This window comes from Psammomys obesus, unplaced genomic scaffold, assembly GCF_907164565.1.
Source record: "Psammomys obesus unplaced genomic scaffold, mPsaObe1.curated_primary_1811, whole genome shotgun sequence".
Lineage (NCBI taxonomy): Eukaryota > Metazoa > Chordata > Mammalia > Rodentia > Muridae > Psammomys > Psammomys obesus.
Window position 1 is genome coordinate 18,168,595 of NW_026594428.1, and position 25,605 is coordinate 18,194,199.

The following is a 25,605-nucleotide window of genomic DNA, read 5'->3' on the forward strand; positions in this document are numbered from 1 at the left end:
AAAAAAAAAAAAAAAAAAAGGAAATTCAAGCATTCCACTTCTCCCCAGGACCTCCATTTCAGTCAGTTGCTCATGTGTTCTCTTCCTCCACCAAGAGCCACAGGTTCTATTCTATTAATCTGTAAGCTGCCTTCAGCTCTCAATACTCAGAAGGCTATGTGTCTTACTATACCCTTGGTCACTCCTCAGGCATAGCAACCATTCTGTTTCAACCCAACACCTTCACATCTGTTTTTCCCTTGACTTAGAAACTCTGCCTCTGACCTTACTGCCCACCTCCAGGTAACCCATACTTCTGTCCTTAGTGCGTGGCACCTTATAACCCCTAGAGTGTTAACTCTGCAAAGTGCTTCCTTGACTGCATTACACAGCGCAGCCACACTAGTGCTCTGTGCTCTTTTAATTGCTGTTTTCTCGTCCATATATAAGAACATCACATTTTAATAGCAGTATCTTTAACTTGTTTCCTTTTTTGATTTGAGTGGACACACTACCTTTCTTCTCTATGGAATCCAGCTCTTAGACTCTTGTTAAGAGAAGCTTACCACACCATCACTTACCCAGGATGTGTTAGGTAGCCTCTTTCAAAAAGTGTACTTCTAGCCCTGCCTTTTTGTATGAGTAAGAGCAGGAAGTATCAAAATCAGATAAATATTAAAAGGAGTATGAATTTTGTTCTTAATTTTCATCTATTGGTATTTTCAATGATTCCTCATAGAACATCAAACTTTTAAAATCCAAATATTATCTTTTTAAAATTAGTACTAAAAGAGTTGGAAAGAGTTACCTCTGTGAAGAGGGAACTCAGAGCAGGGCAGGTGCCTGGTGTTCTTTCTTGTTATGCCAGCACTCCTTGGGATAGTACTTTGATAGAAATACAATTGAATTGAAAAAGAAAAAACAGAAAGCCTATGGCACATTAACAAGAGTTCTCTGTCATCGGCTGTTTTAATTTTCTTCTTTATTCTCTATGAATTCACAATATGACCTGGGATTCATTTGTATGGGACTTATTATAAAATAGAATGTATGCATTTCATATGCTGACCAGATATCGGCAGGCTAGGGAAGATGTGGTGGGAGACAGACGAATCGGTGGGGTATGGAGAAGATGGGATGGAAAACAGAGATGTGCTGGGAGACGTTCTGAGGCTACTCAAATAGAAGTGGAATGTCCAGGCTCTCCAGGGAATGTATTATCATCCAGTGTCTTACCAGAGCTTTGAGGTCCTGAGGCAGGGGTTCTGAAGGGGGTGGGGCCTTCTGTGACCCAGAAAGAAGTTGGAATTTATGTAAATGGGATGAATAAGAGAGAGGACAGGATGCTGTCCCAGGACTCTGTTGCTCACAGATATGCCCTGAGAATAAGAAAATCAACACTTGAGAAAGGTTTGCTAGCAAATGGAGAACAAGCAGGCAGAGATGAAGCCAGGGAGGCCAAAGCAGATATGTTGAGGCATCTGACGTTCTAGACAGTGTATTTGTCTTCAACAATGCATTTGACACAGAATAATTGGCACAGAAACCATTCATTCAATTTTTTTTTTTGGGGGGGGGAGGAAGCAGACACAAACCACCCACCTTCTCAGCCAGGCAGTCTGGAGGAGGAAGAGGTGTATCCTCAGTTCGCATTCCTGTGGGTTAAGCCTTGATGATGTATGAAAATCCATAATCTCTTCTGACACCTGCAGAAATGTTTTGCAAATTCATAGGCTTGGAACTCGGCAGAGTCAGGAGATGAAGCATGCCCGTCCTTCCCTGCTTAATGAGAGTGTGCTGTCTTTTGCAGGATGGATGGTCTCAATATCACTTTGTAGCCTCATCTTCAACCATCGAGAGGGATCGACAAAGGCCCTACTCCTCCTCCCGCACACCCTCCATCTCTCCTGTGCGTGTGTCTCCCAACAACCGCTCAGGTAAGAGGCAGCTCAGGCCTTGGCTTCCTTCTGAGCCCAGGGACTCATTCCCAGCCCCCCATCTCAACACCACACTGAGAATAGCTGTCTGGCTCATACATTGGGTAGTATGTGGATGCATGTTCTGTTGAGGGGGCAACCCTGCTGGGCACGCACAGATTGAGAGCCAGTCTAGGCTGAACTTGTTTCCTGTCTATGGAATGCCCTAGTGCACTCAATGAGAAAGAAAACTGTAAAGGAAGTAGGCAAGGGTTCACATCAGAGTTACCTAAGTGTTTCCAACTATCCTATGCCCAATTCACTTATTATAACGTATAAATCATCAATATGTTTGTATCATAACCAACTTTTATTCCTGATTTTTCCTCATTTTGCCAAATCCTTAATCACTTAAATTTAGATTTTAGTTGTTTTGTTTCTAAAATACTTTATATGATTTTCCAGTCATTTTGAATTATCCTGAACATTAGATGGAAATATGAATGGTAAATGTGTGTTATTTAGTAATGTAAGTGTCCTATTGTTCTGTTTCCTAAAGTATATAAGGTGTTAAGCCTGTGTATTTATTTTATTTATTTATTTTATTATTTATGTATTTATTTATTTATTTATTTTTCTGTGTAGCCTTGGCTGTCCTGAACTCACTTTGTAGGCCAGACTGGCTTTGAACTCACAGAGATCCACCTGCCTCTGCCTCTGGAGTACTGGGATTACAGGTGTGCTCCATCGTACCCAGCTGCTTGTTTATTTTTTTATTGGGGAATAAGTGAAGACGAAATAATCAGATGTCCTCACGCATGCCTCTTTATCTAGGCTCTTATTTGTGACATTCTTCTCTTGCCCTCCCTGGCCTGCAACCCCCACTGAGGAAATCCTGGTCTTTGAGACAGCATCTTGGAAGGCTGGATAAAAAAATCTGCCCAGCAAAGTAGCTTTTGTGCCACTTTGAGGATGACTGCACGCAATCTTTTACATCAGGCTTACTGTCACAGGGTTGACGAAAAGCAGAAACAGAGAGAAAATTTGAGTGAAATCAATTACCCTCTCCAAACTCCATGAAAGTTTGTGTGTTCAAGACATGGTTGTTCATAGGACATTTGGTCCAACCATAGATGAGAGTCAGGAACTCTCTGTAACTTGGAAGCACAGAGGTAGACAAACGTACTTCTAACTCTATAATTCTGAAGGCTTAAAGAGCACCTAGGGCATATAAGGAAGGTGGCTGGTTAATGGCTCTAAGATCTAAAGTCAACCAATCCGTGTCAGGAGGATGAAATGAGAGAGGGATGAGAAGGTGTTGGCACTTCTGTAGTAGAAGAGCAAGGGAAAGAATGGGGGTCCATTCAACAAGTGCTCTGCCTTGGTATTTCCTAGGCCAGGCACATCAAGACACCTGATAAACATTTGTTCGCATGATTTGATCTTTCCTGGAGCTTAATCCTGATTTACTGGAGGCTCAAAGCATCACGCGTGCAGGGTCTCAGGAGATAATTACACACTTCATGTAGCTTAATAAACACCACCATCTGTGCAATATTACGCTCTCATTTTAAAAGCTTTGGTCAAAAGGTTCCAAAATACTGTGCCTTCTTGATTGATAGCACAGACTCCTAAATGGCCAGATTCTATACAAGGATACCCAGGACCAGAGGAACAAGGACAGAAGAAGGACAGGTTAAGCAGAAGAGAGAGGTGGTAGAAGGAGACCCCAGCAGCCAATGGGACAGGAACAGGCAGGAGTGCATTGAGCCCAGCCAAGCTGCGGCTTGTTGGAACCTGGTTGTTCTTGCAGTAATTTTCCTTCAAGCTCAGGAGCCTCAAGACACATAAAATGCAATGTCCTCCCCCCACTACCACCACAGTACCCCTTTTCTCTGTCTCTATCCAGCCTAAAATGGACAGCAGTTCAGCCCTGCTCTGTTCCTCACCTACATCAGACTCTGATCCCTTCTTGAAGAGCCAAAGTCCCTATATAGCAGGGAAATATAGCGCTGGAGTCTGATCACTGAGAGACAAGAACACTGCAGGTTGTCATGTCCAACGCTTGTAGATTTCCACTGGGTGCTGAATTGATTCAACCTGTATTGTGTGGTGCTCAAGCATCTATATTTTATGAATTTTGGTGATTTTTTCTGATATAAAAAGGCAGGGTTGGAAATCTTCAACCACCAAAAGAGACCAGCAGTGAGCCCCTAGTTTCATTTTGATCAGTTTGGGAGGCAGTGAAGTTCTTTTGGGACAGCCAAATGGTACCTGTTTACCTTTCCAGCATTTGGATCGGACTTCTGAAAACTTCCAACTCTGATTCTAATGTCTTTGCACATCCAGTTCCCTATTCAGGGGTTCCCTGGGTTTAGCAAGCATAGCATAGCGTCTGGCACAGGGATTGGCACACAGAGTCTACTGAGTTGACAGAATCCAATAACTCACATGATGGAAAAAAGGTACATTTAGGGTACGGGCAAGTCCTGTGTGCTGGGGCTGAGGAGCCCTGCACAGAGTGTCAATGGAGCTCTGAAAGGTAAACCATGGCTGGAAAAGTGGCTTTGACACCAGCAAAGAGGGATTTATGTTAAAAACCAGTTAAAAAAAAAAAACAGAGGTTTATTCATAACCTGGTATGTTTCTTAGGAGCAGATTCCAAGGCTTCTTCATGGAAACTTTAAATCAAGGAAAGTTCAGGATTTGGGGAAGGGTCCCTAAACTCTCAAGCAGATTTTTGGGGAAAGACAGATTATGGAGCACTGCCCTGGTATCCAGGAACTCAGAGGAAAATGGAACATAAGAGAACACCATGGCTGAGGTCCTCATGCTGCATATGATGTCCCCATCATGGTGGAAACAGGCCTGGCACCCTGTAGCACGCTGCTGCCTCCTGACTCTTCCCACATCTCTACACTGGCTCACTGTTAAGTAGCTACGAAGCCATCCCATTAGCTGTGGTTTCCATGTTTCTGGTGCCAGCTTACTTTAAAAAACATGGAATTCCATGGGGGGGGGTCTTTTCTGTACCTACAACCCATCTCTTCTAGAAACATGGCTGATGGGGAGGTACATCCGTCATTCCCAGCAATCAATAAGCAGCTGAAACTTAAGGGTTGTGTGAGACATTATTGGCTTGAGCACCCTGAGAGCTGAAGCCAAAATGTCCTGTGAGGGGAAAAAAAAGCATTCTTCACACGCACCCGAGACTGCCCGAGAAGAGCCTGGTGTGTGCCATGGCTTCAGCATAGCAAACACCCTAATGAGATATTCTGCTCTTGCCTTATATAAGGCAGCTGCTGGGCAACTCCATGTTGAACTCATTTGGCATATCTTTTCATTGGGGATTCTTTATTGTCAACATGAATCTGATATCCTTTAATCAAATGGCTAGGACCAGAAATGTTTCAGGTTTCTCATTTAAAAAAAATTTTTTTTTCAGTTTAGAATAATTTCCTATATGGAATTTCATACGTGGAAATATCTTCAGCAGACAACACAAGTCTAAACACAAAATGCATTGTGTTCCCTGCAGAACTTTTATGCAGCCAGGCATTAATTGTACACAAAGGTTTAAGTTATTCTGAGTGCTTTGAGTGCAGCCTGTGCTATGAGGTGGGGTATGTGGAATTTTCCACCTCGGTAGTCTTGTCAGTGCTCAGAAGGTTTCAGACTTCAGAGTGTTTCTACTTAGGGTTTTCAAATTAGGGATGCTCAAACTATAACAAGTCCTTTGAAGCATATCTAATTAAAAAAGAAAGAGAGGGGGAGAGGGAAGGGAATGAGAATGAACTCAAAAGACCAGTTTCATTCTTAAAGGCCTTCTGTACACTTAGGGAAAGTTATGTCTCCACCATTTCTCCCCAAGGAAGATGACTCCGGGGTGTAGTCCTCAATTGCCAGCCTCCAGGTCAAACTGACCCACTTATGATAAAGCAGCGGTTACCATGGACTGATGGTAACAACAAAAGCAAAAAATAATAATAAGGAAAGATAAACAATCCATGTACCCGTACTGATATATGTTGAGCCATGTGTATTTGTGAGGCTAACTGTTTATGCAAAAATCCACGCAAACCATGAAGTGAGATGCAGAAAATAACCTTTCTCATTTCTTGATATAGCAAGTGCCCCAGCTTCACCTCGGGAAATGATCAGCCTCAAAGAAAGGAAAACAGATTATGAGTCTACTGGCAACAATGCCACTTACCATGGAACTAAAGGAGAACACACTTCCAGAAAAGACGCCATGACAGGTGAGCACAGTCACATGCTGGGCTGGGACCAGTGCTGAAGCCAGGGCTTACAACAGCAGAGTGAACTCTGTAGCCAGGATGATTGACAAGAGCACTGGAGATCTTGATAGTACCAGGAGCTGGAGGAAGGAGACAAGGCCCCCACAGGACTCCTGCGTTTTCTTTTCTTCCTGTGATGCCCATCTCTTACCTAGAGATGCCTATGAAGCTTATAGAGAATGGATGAGCTTTTGATGTCATCCGTACCTCAGTCAGAACCATCACCGTTCCATCCTATCAGCTGGGACACTGGGGAGGTCAAACAGAGCTGATACACTTGTGCCTGCTCGTTCCCCTCCCAAAATGCCTGGTTCACCCTAGCTTGTAAATAAGTGTAGCCTTAACTCCCAATCTTCTTTTGCACAGTTTTCTTTGGCCATTTACAGCTGTCTTCATGCACTGTATACACCCTGCTTCTCTAAGTATGTGGGTGTAGAGATGAAACACAGGAGCTGGAGTGTGGGAGGCTCTTGTAGGGTCTGAGATCTTTAAAACTAGACTCTCTGAGTCACGAAACTACAACAGAGGACCTACATAATTCTTTGCCATGTGGATGAAAAGATGAGCCCCTCCTGAAAATACACCATGAGTAATGGCCTTTAAAAGAAGATCATGTGGTCGTATCATTGATAGAACTGGGGTGAAAAGGGGGCAACCCTGAAGACTCACAGAGGTACTCTGAGTACTCTAAAAAGCATAGGTCACGGGTCTCTGATGTTATTTATGCACAGACCTGCAGGGAGGCAGAGTAGACAAATTGGATGATTTATTAAATGTCTCCCAAACCCAGGACAGATAAGATAAATTTTTGCAATAACAAATGTATTTACCCCAGGAGCAGTGTGTTCTGTGTTATCCCTGCACAGCTTCATAAAGAAATGTACACTAAACAGATGTGTCCCATCTTCACCCCCAGGTCTACATTCTGCCTCCATGTGTAGACCCCACAGAGGTACATGTCACCCTTGATCCTGATTTGCCTATTCAGAGGGAGAAACTAATTCATTCTGCCACCATAGCTTATCCTTTCTTTTCACTGTTTTTTTTTCCTGCCCCCATAAATGTTGCTCTAGGCATCATTGAACATTGACCAAGAAAGTTGAGAATGAGTCCCAAGCACAGAGGTGCCCAGCAGAGAATCTAATTCATACTAATTAGCTTGAATTAGTAGTGACAACAAATTCATCTAACCAGTCCAGTTATAATGATTGTTGCCCTGGTAGCCACACCACAGGAAATCTGAGGTGACAGATGGAGATTATAGTTACAAGAATAATTGTAAGGTTGATAATATTATTATCATTTAAGTTTAGTGTTGTTCTTCAACTCTCTGGCCCAGTAGAACATCCTTAAGGCTTTTAAGAGTCATATGTTTATGTTGAAATGCTTCTAGTGGTAAATGAGTTTGCCCACACACACAGTAAAATAAAACATAAAATGTATCATGTGCCTGATATTCCTCCTGCCTAGGAAATGGCCAAGATCTTGACAACTCTGCTATTTAGATACATGAAATTCTTTAAACCTACTTAAAGGCTCAAACAGTTCAGCTCTGGCTTACCTGAAAAGTAAATTCAAATTCTAGCCAACCTGGAGGCAGCCTAAGCTCTTTACTGAGTTTGTTTGTACAAGAAAGGTCTTCTGAAGCCAACAGGTGTTATCAAGGGCGGTAGTGAGGGTGGTGGAAGCAGTAAGATGCAGAGGTGAGAGGAGGTGGGAACAAAACAAGCAGGGGTGACCGTGAGGGGTTGTATTGGTATGAGAGAAGCGGAGTGGGAGAAGTGCAGATGGTGCTAGCGCTTCTGTGATAATGAAGAAGGGGATCTCATTGTGCTGGTGGCTTTATGACCATGATACTAGTGGACTGTGACAGTAATGAGTAGTAGAGACGAAGGTGTTAGCAAGGGTGATAGATGTCAGGAGTCCCGCTCCCTGACAGACTGTTGAGGGCAGAGATGACGTGTCAGTAATGATGGAGGTGAAACGATGGGTGTGATGACAGTGAATATTAATATGTTGGCAGGAATGGCAGTGGTGGAGTCAGGGTACCTGCAAGGATGAAAGTGGTGGCTTGGATGGTGAGCCTGATAGTAGTGTTTGCCTTCTGTATGTGGTATGAATTGAATGGCCAGCCATGCCAGAAGAGTACCCAATGCATCACACGGCAGAGAAAAGTTACTTCACCAACTTCTACTCTGGAATTTTTGGGAAGTGCCCATCATTCAGGAATTCACCTATAAAATCAGATTTCTTAGGACCTCAATAGAAAAACTATATATCTTTTTTTTTTCATTTAAGATTAAACCTCAGGTGTGGTAGGGTTTGTGGAAGAAACTCAGATGTTTCCATTTTTCTTGGTCTTGAGCAGCGGTGATTCTTTACCATTCCCCAATGGAAAGAATGGTCTGCTGTGGGAAATGATGGGCATGCCCTCAAAGACATCGTGGAAAAGCTGGTGGTTGACACAGTTCCTCCCCTGTGCTGTCATACCCTAGTGTGTACCTTATAAATACAGATCCATGTGGGTTTTCATCCCAGCCATCCCACTGCTTTTCTCTTCTGCATTCTTTCTCTAGCTTAGATTATGTCTCTGAGAATACCTTATCAGAGAATACTTATCCCCTTATGTTCTTCCACTACCACAGAACCCTCAGAATCCCAGCATCAGCTGTGCAGTCAAGCTGATGCAGGATGCTGGCTAATGTTTCTGTGGTTGCCTAGAAACCTCTTGTATGCCTCCTGATCCCTGGTTACATAGCCTAACTTTTAAGTTTATCTGGGGACTTACCTTTTCACCAGGTGATATCTGCCATTTTTGTCAATGTCTCTCTTATGCCTTTTAAAGCCATTCTAATCCATTCAGTTAGAAATTAGGTGTATGAAGAGCATCCTTGAGGCCTTCCACTCTGTACACCTGAGTGAACGTAGTTCACTCTCAGCTAGAGTCTCTCCAACACAAGGAAGTGAGCTAAAGAGCTGAGAGCAGAGCAGCCAACAGAAACATCTATTTCAAAACCAAGTCTCTGATGTGGAAAGAGCCTAAGGTTATAATAGTACAGATGTCCCAGCCCCCTAAAATGCATTATTCCAAAAAGGAAATACAAGCCTTTCACCTTGACCTTGTACTGGCATTTACATCAACATGTTTTTGTTAGGCAGGTAGATCAGTTTCAAAGGTTGATGGCTGCATTCAATCAATCATTCACTAATTATATCTCTTGCCTTGTGAAAATCCACCAAGACCAGGCAGCACCATCCCAAAGACACACAAACAGAGGAGACAAGACATACTTAACTGTTTTATGGGTCATCTGTTCTAATATATAAAGGCTAGCAATAAACAAAGGTCAGCAATGAACACGTTCTTCTACAAGGTCATATCACATGATGCTGAGTGTGATGACAAAACTGAACAAATAATGAGACAGAGGAGACCAAATAGAAACAGTAATTTTGCATGTCATGAGCAACAGAGATTCATCTCAGCTGATGACTGAATACCAACCGGATCTCAGAACCAGGAATAAAGGAAGATTTGCATGTAGAATCTTTCTAAATCACACAGACTTGACTCACTCATTAGAGCAACGAGGAGCAGGGTGGCTAAGAGAGGATGGGTAAGAAATATGTATGGTAGAAAGCGAGTGGGGGACAAATCATGTGGCGCTTGGGCACTAGAGTCTTATCAAGCAGAAAGAGTGGCATAATCCAGTTTGTAAGATGGAAGGATGCCCCTGGCTGTGGGAGATTTGGTGAATAGAGAAGACAGGATAGGCAGGAAGTTGGGTCCACTAGGAAGAGTCGATGATCAAGGAGAAAGATTGTTTCCACAGTAAGATATATAGGTGCAATGTATATTTAGTCAGAGAGGGTAGCAGAGTTATATGAAACTGAAAATGAGGGGCCGGGGAAATTGCCAGTGAATACCTGTTCTGCAAGTGTAAAGACCTATGTGTGGATATCAGATATTCATGTAAGGAGCTGGGCATTCCTGCGTGTGCCTGTAACCCCAGAACTGGACAGGCAGAGACAGGCAGATATGGAGTTCTTCCTAGCCAGCCATTCTAGCCAAAATGGCGAGATTCCACTTTAGCAACAAGGCAATAAGTTGGAGAGCAATGATAGTGGACAACATCTGATGTTCTGCTCTGTCCTCCATGCATGAGGACACTTCCTTGTGGATGCAACATACATGGGAGCTAAAAAGAAAGTTAAAGATGAGCTCACCCTCACTCTCTAAGCAGTATCTTCCAATAGTTTAACTACACAACAACTCTATGCCTTTTAGACAATCATGATAGCAATGAATGGTGTGTAATGAAATCTTGGTAGGCTGTTCTGCCGTGGTGTGATTATCATTCTAAAAAAGTAGGTGGTGTATAAATTTCATTATCCTTGCATTCTGAAAGCCAGGGATAGTTTTAAAGGGTATGTGGTGTGTGTGTGTGTGTGTGTGTGTGTGTGTGTGTGTGTGTGTGTGTCCTATTGACCTTGGACAAGTAGCATTTACAGATCTTTCTTAAGCCATGATGTCTCAGTATATGTGAGAGGAATTGTGCCCCTCATCTGGGCCTGTGGCATGTACCTGCAAGGTACCAACTAAGAAAAGGGGCACCTCTTCTAGAAACAGAATACCTTTCCTCTTCTCACCTAGAAGCCAGGCATGTGAAAAGATGGAGCATGGACCTCCAACTCTGTACATAACAGAATTCTGAAGCTTCCCATTCACCCGCATGACCAGATGTGTAAGGGACGTTGAGATGGTGCCATCTACATGGCCTTCCGGCCTTGGAGAATGGACTGTCTGAAAGATGACCAAGCATGTGTGTGCACTCAAATTAGAAACTGCATTCTTGTCATTCTCCAGCTAAAAGCTGAGCTGCTGATTCAGGCTTGTGCATGTTCCAGCTCAGGTGACACACTTTTATTATCCTTGGGTATTTACTAGGAAAGAAGGCAATAAAACTTGCAAGATGACCATCTGTTTGCCGCACCCACCCTGACCCTGTCCACGATGCAAACGTTATTAGAATAAGCTGGCAGGTTATGGGAGTTCACAGTGGGGTTTCTCTTCTATCTGAATATGTAAAAGGGGATTTGGGACAAAGAGGTCCTTCTACTTGGAATGGTCCGTGACAAACCAAGCCAAATCAGGCCAAGAACCTGCCTCAGTACCCATCATTCCACACTCAGAACCTGGCCTTTATTGCTAATAATTTTGTTTTCCTTTTGCTTGTAGCTCAAAACACTGGAGTTTCAACTTTGTATAGGAATTCATATGGTGCGCCCGCTGAAGACATCAAACACAACCAGGTGACGTGCAAGCAGCATGTTTGTATTCTTGTTCCTAATGACTTGTGTGGCCTAAAATTCTAAATTGGGCTTTCAAGGAGTAAATCAACCTATACCTCACATCCATCAAAACACATGCGCATGGCGCAGTGGCAGGCTTCAGAGCAACCCGTGGCTTCATAGTCTCTTCCTGCCTGGCAGTAGATAGTAGGTTTCACACTGTGGTGCTGTCGTGCTTTGGATGTGGGACCTATGACTTTCAGTGTGTCAGTGTTTAGGATGTAGGACCTTTAATAAGTGGAGTCTGAGGGAAGGTCACTGGCAACGTTGACCCTGAAAATGACTACAGTAGTTCCTATGAGGCTGAGAGTTAGCTTTCTACGGAGCCCACCCCACTCCTGGGGGACTCCCATCTCCAGCTGCTCTCCTGCGTGCATGTATGTTTGCACTATAGACAGCTCCCTGCCGACTACCCTGAAGTCATCATTAAGGCAAGCCAGACGCGTGAGATAAATCGTCCTCTTTCCTTTATAAAACTACCCAGCCTCAAGTATCCCATCATACTAATGAGGAATAGAATATGGGTCGGAGCTCCTTAGGACATTTCTGGCTCTAGCACCTCACCCCCTGGCTGCTAAGACCAGCACAGAGGAACCATACATCTTCCATCTCCTCAAGAAGACATCTTTTCTTATTACAGAGCCCAGTGAAGTCTGCCCTCCAAGGTTTGACCACAGTGGCTCTCCCAGGACTGAGCTAGCACAGGGAAGAAAGGGGGACTGCTCAGGTCCTCGCTCCACAGTTCCACTTACCATGATACCTTAGGAAGGCTGATTAACTGCCCAGAGTTTGTTTCCTCACCAAGTATGAATCAGAAGGACAGACAGATGACTAAGTAAACGGATGGAAGCTACAGATACAGGTCAATGTAGCATGAACATATATATATATATATATATATATATATATACTTCTGTGACACTTTGACGAATAAGAAAGGAACAATTTATTCAATACTGAAGGTGGTGCCCACTGAAAGATAGACAGTGAGTTCTGGCAAGTGCCTTGTACAAGTTTCCAAGCCTTTTGACTGGGCCTTTGAGAGTTGCAGGCTTGGACAGCAGCACAGTCTTGCAGAGTGTGCAGCTATTTCTGGAATGGGAAGGGTACCCTCCCATGCATGCAGCCTGCTAGACCCGGATGTTTCAGGCTGCTTCCAGAACTCCTCTCAGCCCCAGCATCTCAGGATAGCAGAGGTTAATGCTCTATGAGCATCCAGATGTTCACAGGCAGACTGCAATCTCATGCATTTACCACCACTAGTGGGCGGTGTGGGGGGGGGATCCTGGGAGGCCACTGTGATGAAGTTCACCACTTCTGTGCAGAACTGATCGATTGCTGATATAAATCAATTACATATAAAAGAAGGAGTTTCGCTTAGTTGAGAGAAGAATTATATGCAGGCCATTAGAGGTATTCATTTACATACACCCCGCTAATTACAAATCACTACCTATTAACTAAGCCCATTTCTAAAGGAGCCTACCACGCTGAACCTTAGTAAAATTAATAAGAAATTACTGAATCTGCTGAAAAGTAATCAAACTGTATCTTTCCCAGAGTGTTTTGTAATCCATGCCAGACATCGTGGCTATTACAAACTACAGAGCTTTGTACATCTCTGTGGACACTGGCTATGGGATCCCTCTCATTCCACACCTTGAAAACATCTGCTCAAAGTGAAGGGTCGGGTACCTGAAAAGGAATCCTACAGTCAGTCAAAACAGAAAGAGATTACGGTGTATGTGGGGGTGCAGCTAATATATTATCAGCCCAGGAATGTTCCTTATCTTATGCTTTCTACAGTCAAGGAGAAGGAACCAATTCTTGACTTCTAACAAGGCTCTTGGGACCCTTGAATGTTTCTAGACCCTACATCAAACAGAGGCTATGTACAGGCAGTATTAACTTGGACTGAGACACCAGAGAGTACTGCAGTACCACTCCTAGCACATAGCTTCAGATTCTGCCTGAAGAACTAGGGATTGAACTCAAGGCCTTGTGCCTGACAGGCAGACACTTCTCCAATGAGCTGCACTTCAGCCCTTTTAAACTTTTACTTTGAGGCAGTGTGTTGCTAAGTTGCCAAGGCTGGCCTTGAACCTTCCAAGGCCTCAAACTTTGCATCCTTCCACCCCAGCCTTCCTCATAGGTGATATTATAGATGTAAGCCACTGTTCCTGTAGCATTCTTTACTTGAATCAGTTTTCAAGTGCACCAAGTCTTAGGAAACAGTTGGGTTCTAGAGAGTAGAATATCTGAGTGTGTGTCTGTCTGAGGTCCTGTCACTCACGCAGGTGTGTTGGAGTGAACCAACCACAGGGAAGCTGCAGTTCCTTGCACAATCACAGCAATGTGTTATAAGCAGGAGATATGTGGCCATTAGACCTTGCACATTTCCAGCTTATTTGATAGTGCAGCATCTGAGTGTGATGTCAAAAATGTAGAAAAAATAAAAATGAACATCTTTATTCCATGGAATTTACTCCATAGCTCACCTAACAAGATGGCAGAGCTGCTATGGCAAACAGTTGGGGGTTCCTCAAAGGGCTAAACATAGAGTTACTTTCTGATCCAAGGTATATACCCAAAAAGACAAAACAGGGGACTCAGATAGACAGAGGTGCATCCAATTATCAATCAAAAGCAGATGGATAAACAAAATGTGGTATGTCCATTCAAAGTAAGATTATGGTATGTACATTCAAAGTAATATTATGTGTTCTTAAGATATATTATAAAAATACATGTAGAAGTAATGAAAACATACTGAGAGAGAAGAGCCAGACTCAGAGGCATAAATACTATGTGGTTCCACTCTCATGAGGCTCCAAACTTTGGCAAATTCATAGAGACAGAAATCGCCATGGACATTTGCAGGATTTAGGAGTGGGCGATTTGCTTAATGAGTACAAAAACCAAGAACCACAAATCCTGTCTAGCCAGCTTGCCCCAGGAATCCCCTGTCTCTGCCTTCCCAGTGCAGGGGCTATAGCCTGCCACCACACCTACCAACTTTAATTGGGCTCTGAGAATCCAACCCTAGTCTTCAATTCCATAGCAAGTACTTTATTCATTGATGCATCACCCTAGTCCCCTGGACCAGTTACTGACTCTCCCCAGTCCCTCTCTTACCTGACTAGGACAACACAAAGACCAAGTGTACTTGTTCTTATGCATGGCTGCTAAAACCCAAGTTGCTTTCATGGAAGAAGCAAATAGACTAGTGGTCAGCAGAGATAGGAAGAGTAGGAAGGAAGAGGAGGAAAGAAAAAGATGCCAGATAAGGACCCATCAGCCCCCATGAGACAGGGGGAATAAACACTCAAATCCACAGTCCCACAAGGTGACCTTCATGGTGAGTTTTGTGTACTTTATAAAGAATTATGAGGGGAATTTGAAGATTCCCAGAATAAGAAAATATGTGGTTGAGGAGGTTGAAATGCTACTCAACACATTGAATGCCAACATCAAATCACCAATCTGTACCCCAAAGACATGAAATGGAAAATAAAAAGTCAAGTTACATGGAAAGAGCAAGCCGCTGGTACTGTGTGCAGAGAACCTGGGGCAGGCCCTAGCCCTTTTTATGCAGGGTGGTAGAATGGCACGGGGAGAAAGGGCAAGCCAGGAAACTGACTAACCCAGAGCGGCACTTCCTCTCTGCCAGGTTTCCGCACAGCCTGTCCCCCAGGAGCCCAGCAGGAAAGACTACGAGACCTACCAGCCATTTCAGAATTCCACACGGAACTACGATGAGTCCTTCTTTGAGGACCAGGTCCATCACCGCCCTCCAGCCAGCGAGTACACCATGCACCTGGGCCTCAAGTCCACTGGCAACTATGTCGACTTCTACTCCGCTGCCCGTCCTTACAGTGAACTGAACTATGAAACGAGCCACTACCCGGCCTCACCTGACTCCTGGGTGTGAGGAGCCAGGACACGAGGCACTCCCGGGAACAGTGCATGTGCATGCATACCACAGGACATTCTGTTTCTTTTCTTTTCTTTTTTTCTTTTGTTCCCTGCAAATTTAGTTTGTTAAAGCCTGTTCCATAGGAAGGCTGTGATAACCAGAAAGAAATACTCAGAGCTATTTTAGAAAGCTAAATGAATCGAGAGTTAACTGGGAAATCAATAGGAAGCTAAACGCAATCCTAAATGTAACCGTATTCAACACCTTTCTAGTTTGAACTATAGAGTTTTTAAAGTGCTTTATAGTCTGTGTGGCTGAAGGAAGGAGAGAGGAGACAGTCAGGGTGGTGGCGTGGAGGTTATCGCTAAGCACAAGACAGAATAGTTTACACACTATGGGGGACGGCTTCTCACGCTTTGTTTACTCTCTTCATCCGTGTGGCTCTAGGCTTCAAGTTGCATTGGGGTTCCTCTGTACAGCAAGACGTCTCTTGCCTTTTGTTAATGCATTGTTGTAAAGTATTTGATGTACATTACAGATTAAAGACGAAGAGTGCATTGTGTATATTACACCAATGCCACCGTGTTTCCTCATCAATGGTTCTAAATATTGCTTCAATTTCAAACTTTTGAAAGATGTATGGATTTCCAGTTTTCTTTTCTTTTCTTTCCCCCAGTATGTTTTAACAAAAAAGAAAAAAAAACAGGAAAAAAAGGAATATTTAGCAGTATTGTTCGTTCTGATATGTGATTTGTTCGTGGCAACTAAACAAGGCATCCAGCAGTTTCTCCCAGCTAACACGTCATCCACACTCCTTGTCAACAAAGTGCTTTTTCACTGCCTAAAATTTTAGATGTAGATATTTGAAATAGACTTTTTCATTTATACCAGTTTTCTTTATGATGATACAGTGTTAAAAGAAAATAAATTCCAATTGATCTGTCATCCACATTTGCTAAGAATGTCTATTTCCATGGACCAATCTTACAAAATACACATTCTTGCTTGTGTGTCTGTGTGTGTGTATGGGTGTGTGTCAGTGTACGTATAAAGCTGACCTGTGTGGGATTTTATTTGGATAGAAGCAATCTCATCCGCTGTCCATCTTGTATGAGCCTTTTGTTTTTCGGTATCAGTGTGCCTCACTTTGTTCCTTCTGTAATGTATCTTGTCATCATCTAGGGGCTCAGGATATTAGGCCAGCTGAGGTAAAGTAGGATGTTCACATGTTCACACATTCTTGGGTACCAACTCTTTCTACAGGTCAATCCCTTCCATATTTTATGCCCTCAGAACATGCTAAACCATGGTCAGCTCGATAGTTTCACTTTGGGGCCAATTACTTGAAGTATCCATAGAAGATGTAAACTGCTCACCTTATTCCCTCTCAAACGTTCTTTGTTTATGTGGCAGGGAGCAGTAGACAATTACGGGCTAGATGATTAAAACTGAACTTGAAGCTAACGTTAGACTAGTGATTAACAGAGCTAAGAAATAAGGCTAACCATTTCAGAGAACGTGGGCTGTGGGTAAATTAGCTTTGCTCTTTAGATGCAAGTGACTGAGGCCAACAGGTGCCTGGCAAATGTTAACTGTTCTTGGAAAAAAAATAAAAAATAAATAACGAAAAAAATTGGCTGCCATCTTCCTTTAAAACTTGACACAACCCCCCTTTCTCTACATAGTTTAATTCAGCTCAAAGTCTAAAAGAAATGGGTTTCTTGAAGTTAACAGTGATATGAATATACTTTGCTTGTGCAAAGTTTGGAAAATGGAAAGTTAATTTCCAGAGTAGAACAGTAGGCAGAAGCTTACTTGTGGATTGTCCTATAAATTGCATACTGTGTTAATTTGTGTATTAAGTACTGTCTGGGTTTTCTCAAAGAAGTGTGCTCCCATCCATGCAGAAAAATAAATATGTAGCATCAAGGATGAGGACACTTTGTATTGCCTGTGTCATAGAATGGAATAGTCATGTTTATCAAAGCAGAGAATAGCCTAATAGCTGGTTTGCTCTTCTCAATTTCTTGCTTAGAGCTAACCAGAGAGAAATAGACACATGTATTGAGGATCTCCTTCTTTCAGAAAAAACTTTTCTTTATTACTTTGAGTCTCAATTGTTCACATCAGCAATTCTTGGAGATCAAGGATGTCTTTGCTATCTATGGTTCTTTAAGAGTGAATCACTCCAGGATGTGATTAAATAATTCATACAGTATCTCCTGGCATCAGAGATGGAGGTATAAGAGAATGTTTAGAGTGATCAAAGTTATTTAAGCCAACCATTTTTTTCTTTTTTGAATATGTACATATACAGATACGAGGCAAATGTAGACTGTGCAGGAAAGAAAAATGACTGACAATCAAAAGGCTTCACCTGAGTTGTGAAGTAGCCCAAAGCCCCCATAGGCTCCACTGGCAGAAGTTGAGTCATGGTTTGTAAATGGCGCTGGATAAAGCAACAGGGTGGCGTGGGACCCTTCTTTGCCTTTGCTTTCATTATGTTGATGACCAAGTGCAACACGCTCATCCCAAGTGGCTGCCTTTCAGTTCGTCAGAAGCCTCTATAATGTGGATCCCCCTAATGAAAAGAAAATGGTGTTTTTCAGAGGAATGTACATGATTCCAATGTTCCTTTTTTTAGTCAACCCTTATAATAGAAAATATACTCAACGTACTTAATAGATAAAATCCAGACTTTATGTATGAAAAATACATAAAAACACACCCCCTTCACTTGAGAATGTCATCAGCAGAAGGTAAGAAACACTTGGCATAGTTATAACCATAACAACGGTTACTTAGCTCATGAAGTAAGACCTTTCAATACTGGATCAATTGTATTGTTACTGAGTGTGTTGATCCTTATTAACAGTCCTGGTTTAGCAATAGAATAGCACAGTTATAAGAATTAGGGTAACACGTGACATAGCATCATAACTGACAGCAATCTAGGTGAAGTCTGACCAGGGACAACCTCTTTGTATTAAGAAGACATAATAGAAAGCTGCTATTTCAAAGTCAGAGGCAGAGTTAAAAAGCAGCAAAACAAACAGCCCCACAAAGCTCTGTGTATTCATGTCTTGTTGCTCTCACCTCAGCTTTCCTTGGCTGTGTGGCACTGTCCCCCTCGTTCCCAGGAATTGTGCTTCCTGAGGTACAATTATTGTGCGAAGAAACTAGATACCATCTGGTGGGTGGAGGGGACATAGCACAGCCCTTGCCAGAGAAGCCACAGTTTTCAGCAATACTCCCCCAGACCAGTAGGAACACCACGGTGGCTGGCATATCTCCACCATGGTGCAGAGGAGGTTGTGGCCAGTCTATCAGCAGGAGGTGAGCATTACCAGATAATCTTTATCACCCAACCAAAGGCCACACTGGAACTTCCATAAGACAAAAGCAGAAAGTAAGTCAAGCTTCTGGAAAGCACATGATGCATATTAGAGATCCCGGGTTGTCCAGCCCTCCCACACCCAGATTTTCTGGGGAAATGTCTTCCTGACACTCTGAAATCCAAAGTCCCAAATCCCTAAATCTAGAAGCTATTGCAAAGCTTGCTTTGGAGCAAACAACCCTCAGACTCCTCATGCTCTGTGCTCATCATTCTCCTGGTAACCACTCAGCTAGATCTCCTATCTGTGTTTGGTCATCAGGTTCTACCCAGACAGTACTTATATTAAGGAGTGTGTACATGACCACTAAAAATCTGAATGGTTCTGAGTCTCCTTTACCCAGAAGATCCCACACAAACAGACTAGTATGTGAGTCCTTAATAAGAGAACTGAACCTTGGTTTGTCAAGGCTTCATTCACATTTTAGACACAAGCTCCTTCTGTGAGCACCTCAAGTGAGGATCTCACTGGCAGTGCTGCAGAGCAGACTCTGTGGGCAGCCTCCACACAGTGTACCCTCCTGTGTCCCATAAGACTGAGTAGAGAACACAATTTCCTGGGCTGTTCTTGGCCTTCCAAAGAGAAGAGAACAAGATCTCTTGCTGGTGCGTGAACTCCAACCGGAACACTCCAAGTTGTAGAGATGTGTGCCTTTCATCGCATATAGAACTTTCCTCTTCCAGTGCCACCAGGCCTGTTACCCCAGATACTTGGGAAGCTGACAGGAGAAGTACAAGTTCAAAGTTAGCCTGAGCAACTTAGTGAGATCCTGTTTCAAAGTAAATATGATTTTGTTCGGGAGCAAAACATTTAACTACTATCCTTGAGGTTCTGTGTTCAATGCCCAGTAAAGAAAAAAAAAAAATCATGTGAAATACGATTTATGTAAATCAGTCACAGTGGCTGACACTTGATTGGTTACTCCTGTGACATTTATTCCACCATTGTATCAGTAGGCATGCCTTACCAGGACACTATTCCACAGCTGGGTATGACTGATGATTACCTTCTGCCTATGGTACAATACATAGTATCTCCTAGCACCATGAAGGCTAGCCAGTATGAATTAAGCTTCCAGTTAGTCCTAACTTGATTCTATATATAGTAAAGTATGTGATGACTTCTACAATAGGTCTTATAATCTATCAGAGGTGAAGGGTATCCAATAGTGTTGACAATAGGCTAGACTGCCTGAAAGCCAATCATACCTCATTGGCCAACAACTCCAAAAGAGGTAACCCATTCCTGACATTGGGAGCTTTATCTGTTAACCTGTAGTGTCTAGTGGGTCATTGTGATCTCCTTATAGGGCAACTTTATTAAGACTCTGTTTATATATGTGTATGTATATATTGTTGGTATCTTCCACACTAGTTTTCTTATGGCTTTTTCCAAAGGTATTTAGTGTTAATTATTTCTGAAACTAAAAGGAATTTTTTTTAATTCTTAAAATTTAATGAAACTAAAAGCACAGAATATAAAAATTTATGATACACAATGAGGGGAGTCCTAAGAGGATCATTTTTATCTAAAGATAGCTTCACATAAGTTTGTGTATATACATATATGGTTTAACTGAAAATTTCTCATCTGGTCTTACAATACTCCCTCTAAGAGCCAAGACCACCTAACAAAAAAACCCAACCCCAGACATGAGAACCTCTCTTTTGTGTTATTGTCATGAGCTGTCCAAGAGACTCCCCAAAACATTATGATCAATTGCTATTGCTCTTGGCTGCCCCCAGAGATGGAAGGTAAGTCCCTATTGCTGGAGACACCATGAACTTCCGACACAGGGCCTGGAAACTCCTGAGCTAGAACTGCGGAAAAGGCCTGATCCATGAGAACTATCTTTTATAGTACCAGAAGGTGCTATCTAAGCTTCCAAATTAGGAAAGTAATCAATAGTCCTACCCAGCTATGATGCCATGAATCACAACAATGGCCAGCATGGAATTATAACCCTAAGCATGTGATAGTGGAATGCACACCTTAGCAGTAAAAAACACCTCTGTAATTGGACTTAAGACTAGCTCAACAATATCAGAATTATACCTGGTTCTGGAAAACAACCTAGGGCAATTGAAGTCACGAATCTTGGAAGAGAATCTTCACTTCACTAAACCAACATAATCCTTAACTACATTCTAAATATTTATCTTTATACCCAAGATAAGCATAGTCTTCATCCCTTATCAAGGGAACTTCTCTTTGCAAGAGACAGAGATCATTACAGAAAACCATGGCCAATCAAAATTCAGAGTTGTGGAACCTAATCCCAGCTGATAAATCTACAATACAATGTCTGCCCCTAATGCGTGAGGAGCATTGTGGAAGAGACAGAAAGACTGCAGAAAGCAGAAGAATGGGGAGTTTGCTGGGTGATTGTGTCTCTTAGGATGGTCAGAAAGTCTCATAAAGTCTCACCAACATGACTGTCTAAACATGATCTTTACAAGGATGACATCAGTATGTATCAAAGCATATGAGGAAAGCTCATGAGGTTTCAACCCAATGCAAAGAACTACAGACAACTAAGGCATGCCAAAAGTAGGAGAAATAGTCTTCCCCAGGGAAGAACACACCAATAAATTATCCACTGCCAAAAGGTCACTCTTAAAGCATACATACTAGTAATATTATACAGACTAGCCAGGCTGTATTTGCTCATATATAAATACATACACACATATATATGTATGAATATATTTACATATGTGTATATGAATATATATGTATACACACGTATATTGTAACAACAATTTATGACAAAAAGGCCAACTATTTGAAAGAGAGTGTAGAGTGCATGTGGGAAGGTTTAAAGAAAGGAAATTGTATAATATATTATAATCTTTTTAAAAAAAAACACAATTTTTTTAAAAATCAAGGATGAGCTTAATGGCATAGAAGAGAGAAAAGGATGAATGAAGTGAACAGTTGAATTTCAAAAGGATTAACAAGGTTGGCAAACTTTTAGAAAAATTAACCAAAAGAAAGAAGATTCATATTAACAAAATTATTTTTAAAAGGGAGATACTACAATAGACATGAAAATTTCAGAGGCTCAAATGTATATACTTTAAAATAAAAAATCTAAAAGAAATGACTACATTTTAAGATCTGACCCACCAAAGCTAAATCAAGATGAATTAAATAATTTAAATAGCATGCAATGGTATGGATGATTGTTCCTGGTACAAGCTGTGATTCTGACAGAGCTCTTTATTCCAGGGATACTCTTTTTGTCTGTATGTGTGTGTGTTTCTCCATCTCTTTCTCCATCTCTGTGTCTCTGTCTCTCTCTGCATCTCTGTCTTTCAGTCTCTCCTCCCTTTCTCCCCCTTCTTCCCCTCTCCCTTTTCTCTTTCTTTCTCATTCATTCATTCATTCACTTTGTTCTGGTTTAACACAAATGAATCCATCTTAATTGTAACAATCTTCACAGAGTAAGGCCATCAGCTTCAATACCCAAAGCCAGTTTGCTGTACAGAGCTTTTCAGCTTTTGCAAGTCAATGTATGGCACTGAAAGTAAGGAGGTTCTCTGAAGAGAACTCTAAATAACTGACATCCTTAGAAACCTATTGGATCTTGGGACTCTTCCTCCAAGCACTTCAATCCCCAACATTCAGGCTAAGGTTCCTCACAGACCTACCTGCTTCCTCAGAGGCCATCAGAAGAATCTAGATTTCATTAAGAAAAACTGGTGTCCTGCCTGGCTAGGAGGTGGTCATTTCAGTCTTCATATCTCCCCATTAGGAATCTCAGCTTGAGTCACACCCATGTCCTCCCAGGAACCTACAATGTCAAAGGTCTCCAGCTTGACAAAGAGATGTTCACCCTCAGTTTCTTTTCTTGTTCCTAGCCCTCTCACCTCCCACCCCAGTTTTCCCCACATCTGACCCTCACCTTTTTTTCCTCCCCATTCCATCTCCTGCCTAGTTCCTTCTCTTCATCCACTTCTGCTGTCTGTTTTATTTCTCCTTTTCAGTGACATTCTAGCACCCTTCCTTGAGCCAGCCTTATTCCTTAGCTTCTTTGGGTCTGTGGATTGTAGTATGGATATCCTGTACTAAAGGTCTAATGTCCACTTATAAGAGAGTAAATGCTAATGGAAGGAGGGGAACAACAACCCACCAACAAAACCTTCCATAGAAAAAAATTACCCTACCTACAGAAAGTGCAGGGATAAAGAGGGAACAAAGATTGAGGAAATGTCCAACCAGTAATTGGCCCAACCTGAGACCCACCCCACAGTAGAAAGCCAGTCCCTGACACTATTAATGATGTGCTGCTATACTTGCAGACAAAAACCTAACCTGACGGTAGTCTGGAAGGCTCCTGCCAGCAGTGGATGGAGACAGATGTTGGGGCTTGCAGCCAAGCATGGTGTGGGGATCTTGGGGTCCTGTGGAAGTGTTGAGGAAAAAATGGAAGGACCTTGAGGGGCCAGGAACTCCACAAGAATACCAGAAGAGGCAACTAAGCCATTCACATGCGGCCTTTCAGAGACTGTGAGCATCACCTAAGGAGCATTCAAGGTCTGGACCTAGGCCCTCTGCACACATGAGGCTGATGGGTGGCTTGGTCTTCCTATGGGTTACCTAGCAAGTGGAAGGGCAGGGCTGTTTCTGACATGGTCTTTGTTGCCTGCTTTTGGATCACTTCTCCTTGGCAGCACTCCCTTGCCTGACCTCAGGAGATGAGGATATGATTAGTCTTGATGTGACTTGATGTGCTGGGAGAGTTAATATGGGGGTTGGGGGGAGCTCCTCTTTTCTGGGAAGAAAGGGGGAGGGAAAGGGATAAGAAGGGGAAGTGAGAGGACTGTGAGGGAAGGAGGGAAGGGGCACCCGTGGGATGTAAATTTGAATAAAATTTGAAAAAAGAAAAGCTGGTGTCACAAGCAGTAAGGGTAGTGATAGAAATGATTGTAATAGCCCTGTTTACCAGAGGCCCCACAGCATGGTGCTGTTTCCTTCAGTCTTAACCCAAATTGTAGCAAGTTTCAAGAAGGCTAATTAGCAAGTCAGTGATGACATAAAGGTGACATTGGGAAGAGAAGGAAAAACTCCCATGATCCTCACTGTGACTGAGTACATGCTGCTTCTGTTTGGCTCATGTTGCCCATGAGGCTCAGGCTTCATACTGGCACCTCCAGACCAGATGCTGGAGTTGGTCTGCAGACATAATGGTTATTCATTATTGATCAAGTCTTTGGCACTAAAGATGCTGTTGTGGTTTATAGGGTACCATCTCTAAACTGATAGCTGCAAAAAAAAAAAAAAAAAAAAAAAAAAAAAAAAAAAAAAAAAAAAAAAAGAAAAAAAGAAAAAAGAAAAAAAAATCCAGCAGACACTTCAGGTTAAAGCATCCTTGAGCTATAAAAAACAGTTGTCCTAGGATCTAAGAAGAGGCAGATAATTAGGAGAAGCCTGGCTCTCGGTGGCTCCATGCATGAAAGAAAGAAAACAGGGCTTCCAGGTTGGGAATTGACATTAAAGAATGACAATAAAGCTATAAGAATGTGAGAATGTCTCTCTGGAGCACAGCAGCTGTCACAATTCTTTTGTTGCATGTGACCAAAACCCTGACCCAGATTGCAAGAAACAAAATGGAAATAATTGACACATGAAATGAAAAGTCTAGAAATGATTAGGTTTGGGGCTTGGCTGGATTCAGGGACCAGAGTCACCCTGGGCTTGTTTTCCCTTAGTTCTCAACCCTGTCACCAGCTGCCTAGGTTTTCATCTCCAAGTTCAGAGGTAATAAGATCTCCAGGAAGTCTGTACTGTCTGCTTTGAATTCATTAAGTAGGAATAAAGTCAAGAAGTCCCAGCAGAACACTTGGATGTCTCATTATTGTAGGGTCTCACGCTCATTCATCCCTGGATGCATCCTCACAGATGGAAAAATGGAAACCTCTTAAGACACAAGTGGTGCTTTTAGGAGAACTATTAAGTGCAAGGCACCATACTAGAGACTTTGCTGGGCTTTTTAAAAATGGATTTTTAAAACAATTCCTAAGAAATATCTGTGATCTTTCTGATCTTCTAGGCAGGAAAGAAAGGCTCAGAGAGATTAAGTAGCTTTCCCAGTGCACCGAAACAAAGGCTCAGTCTTTACTACACAGTGTGACAACCAGAACCCACATTAAAGCTGGACGAGCATGGTGGCTGCTGATAGCCCCAGTGCTCAGAAGGCAGACAGGAAATCCTGGGGTAGGCTGCTCTGAATTGGAGAGCTTTAGTTTCAGTAAGAAATCCTGCCTCCAAAACATGGATAGGAATCATGGGATACACTTGACAGAAACTTCACAGTTCTGGAAGACTCAGATGAAGACACCAGTAGATTTGGGATCTGAACTTTGTTAATAGGAAGCCATGTTTGTTTTATTGTAGTCCTTTTCTATAGGAGAAACAAAATGAGAAGGGTGTGTGTGTGTGTGTGTGTGTGTGTGTGTGTGTGTGTGTGTGTGTGTGTGTGTGCTGTGAGTCTTCCTGGACTCCCTATTTCCATAATATCTCAACATAAGATCCTGGGGTTGCAGACACACTACCATGTCTGTCTTATCCTTGGGTTCTGGGGATTAGAACTCAGGACCTCAACTTTGGGAAAGCATCTTACCCATTGAGCCATCTTCTGGTCTAGAAAATCACTCTCTGTGTGAATCTTCATTTTCTCCAGCTCCAGAATAAAATGGTTAACCTAGAGAGACTCCCAAGGCCTTTCCAGCAGATTTACTCTCTGA

The 25,605-nt window shown here is 42.5% G+C and overlaps 1 protein-coding gene and 1 long non-coding RNA gene across 6 annotated transcripts in view; one reads left to right on the top strand and one right to left on the bottom strand.

Annotated features, from left to right (window-relative positions):
* Ctnnd2 (catenin delta 2) overlaps positions 1–17,151 on the top strand; it is an 894,554-nt gene extending 877,403 nt beyond the window's left edge. Inside the window, exons 20-23 of one of the 2 annotated variants that reach the window (XM_055618984.1) lie at positions 1,790–1,916; positions 6,023–6,154; positions 11,433–11,506; positions 15,216–17,151. In XM_055618984.1, the coding sequence (XP_055474959.1) occupies positions 1,790–1,916; positions 6,023–6,154; positions 11,433–11,506; positions 15,216–15,476 (594 nt within the window). In that variant the 3' untranslated portion in view covers positions 15,477–17,151. The remainder of the gene's footprint in view (positions 1–1,789; positions 1,917–6,022; positions 6,155–11,432; positions 11,507–15,215) is intronic. The other variant, XM_055618985.1, reaches the window with a different exon arrangement.
* LOC129685448 (uncharacterized) overlaps positions 1–25,605 on the bottom strand; it is a 142,590-nt gene that overhangs the window by 10,552 nt on the left and 106,433 nt on the right. For 3 of the 4 annotated variants that reach the window (XR_008721488.1, XR_008721489.1, XR_008721491.1), the window contains 2 exons: positions 17,839–18,042; positions 1,582–1,685 (listed from right to left, as the gene is read on the bottom strand). This is a non-coding gene — a long non-coding RNA (uncharacterized LOC129685448). Of the gene's footprint in view, positions 1–1,226; positions 1,359–1,581; positions 1,686–17,838; positions 18,043–25,605 lie in introns of those variants that run through there. The other variant, XR_008721490.1, reaches the window with a different exon arrangement.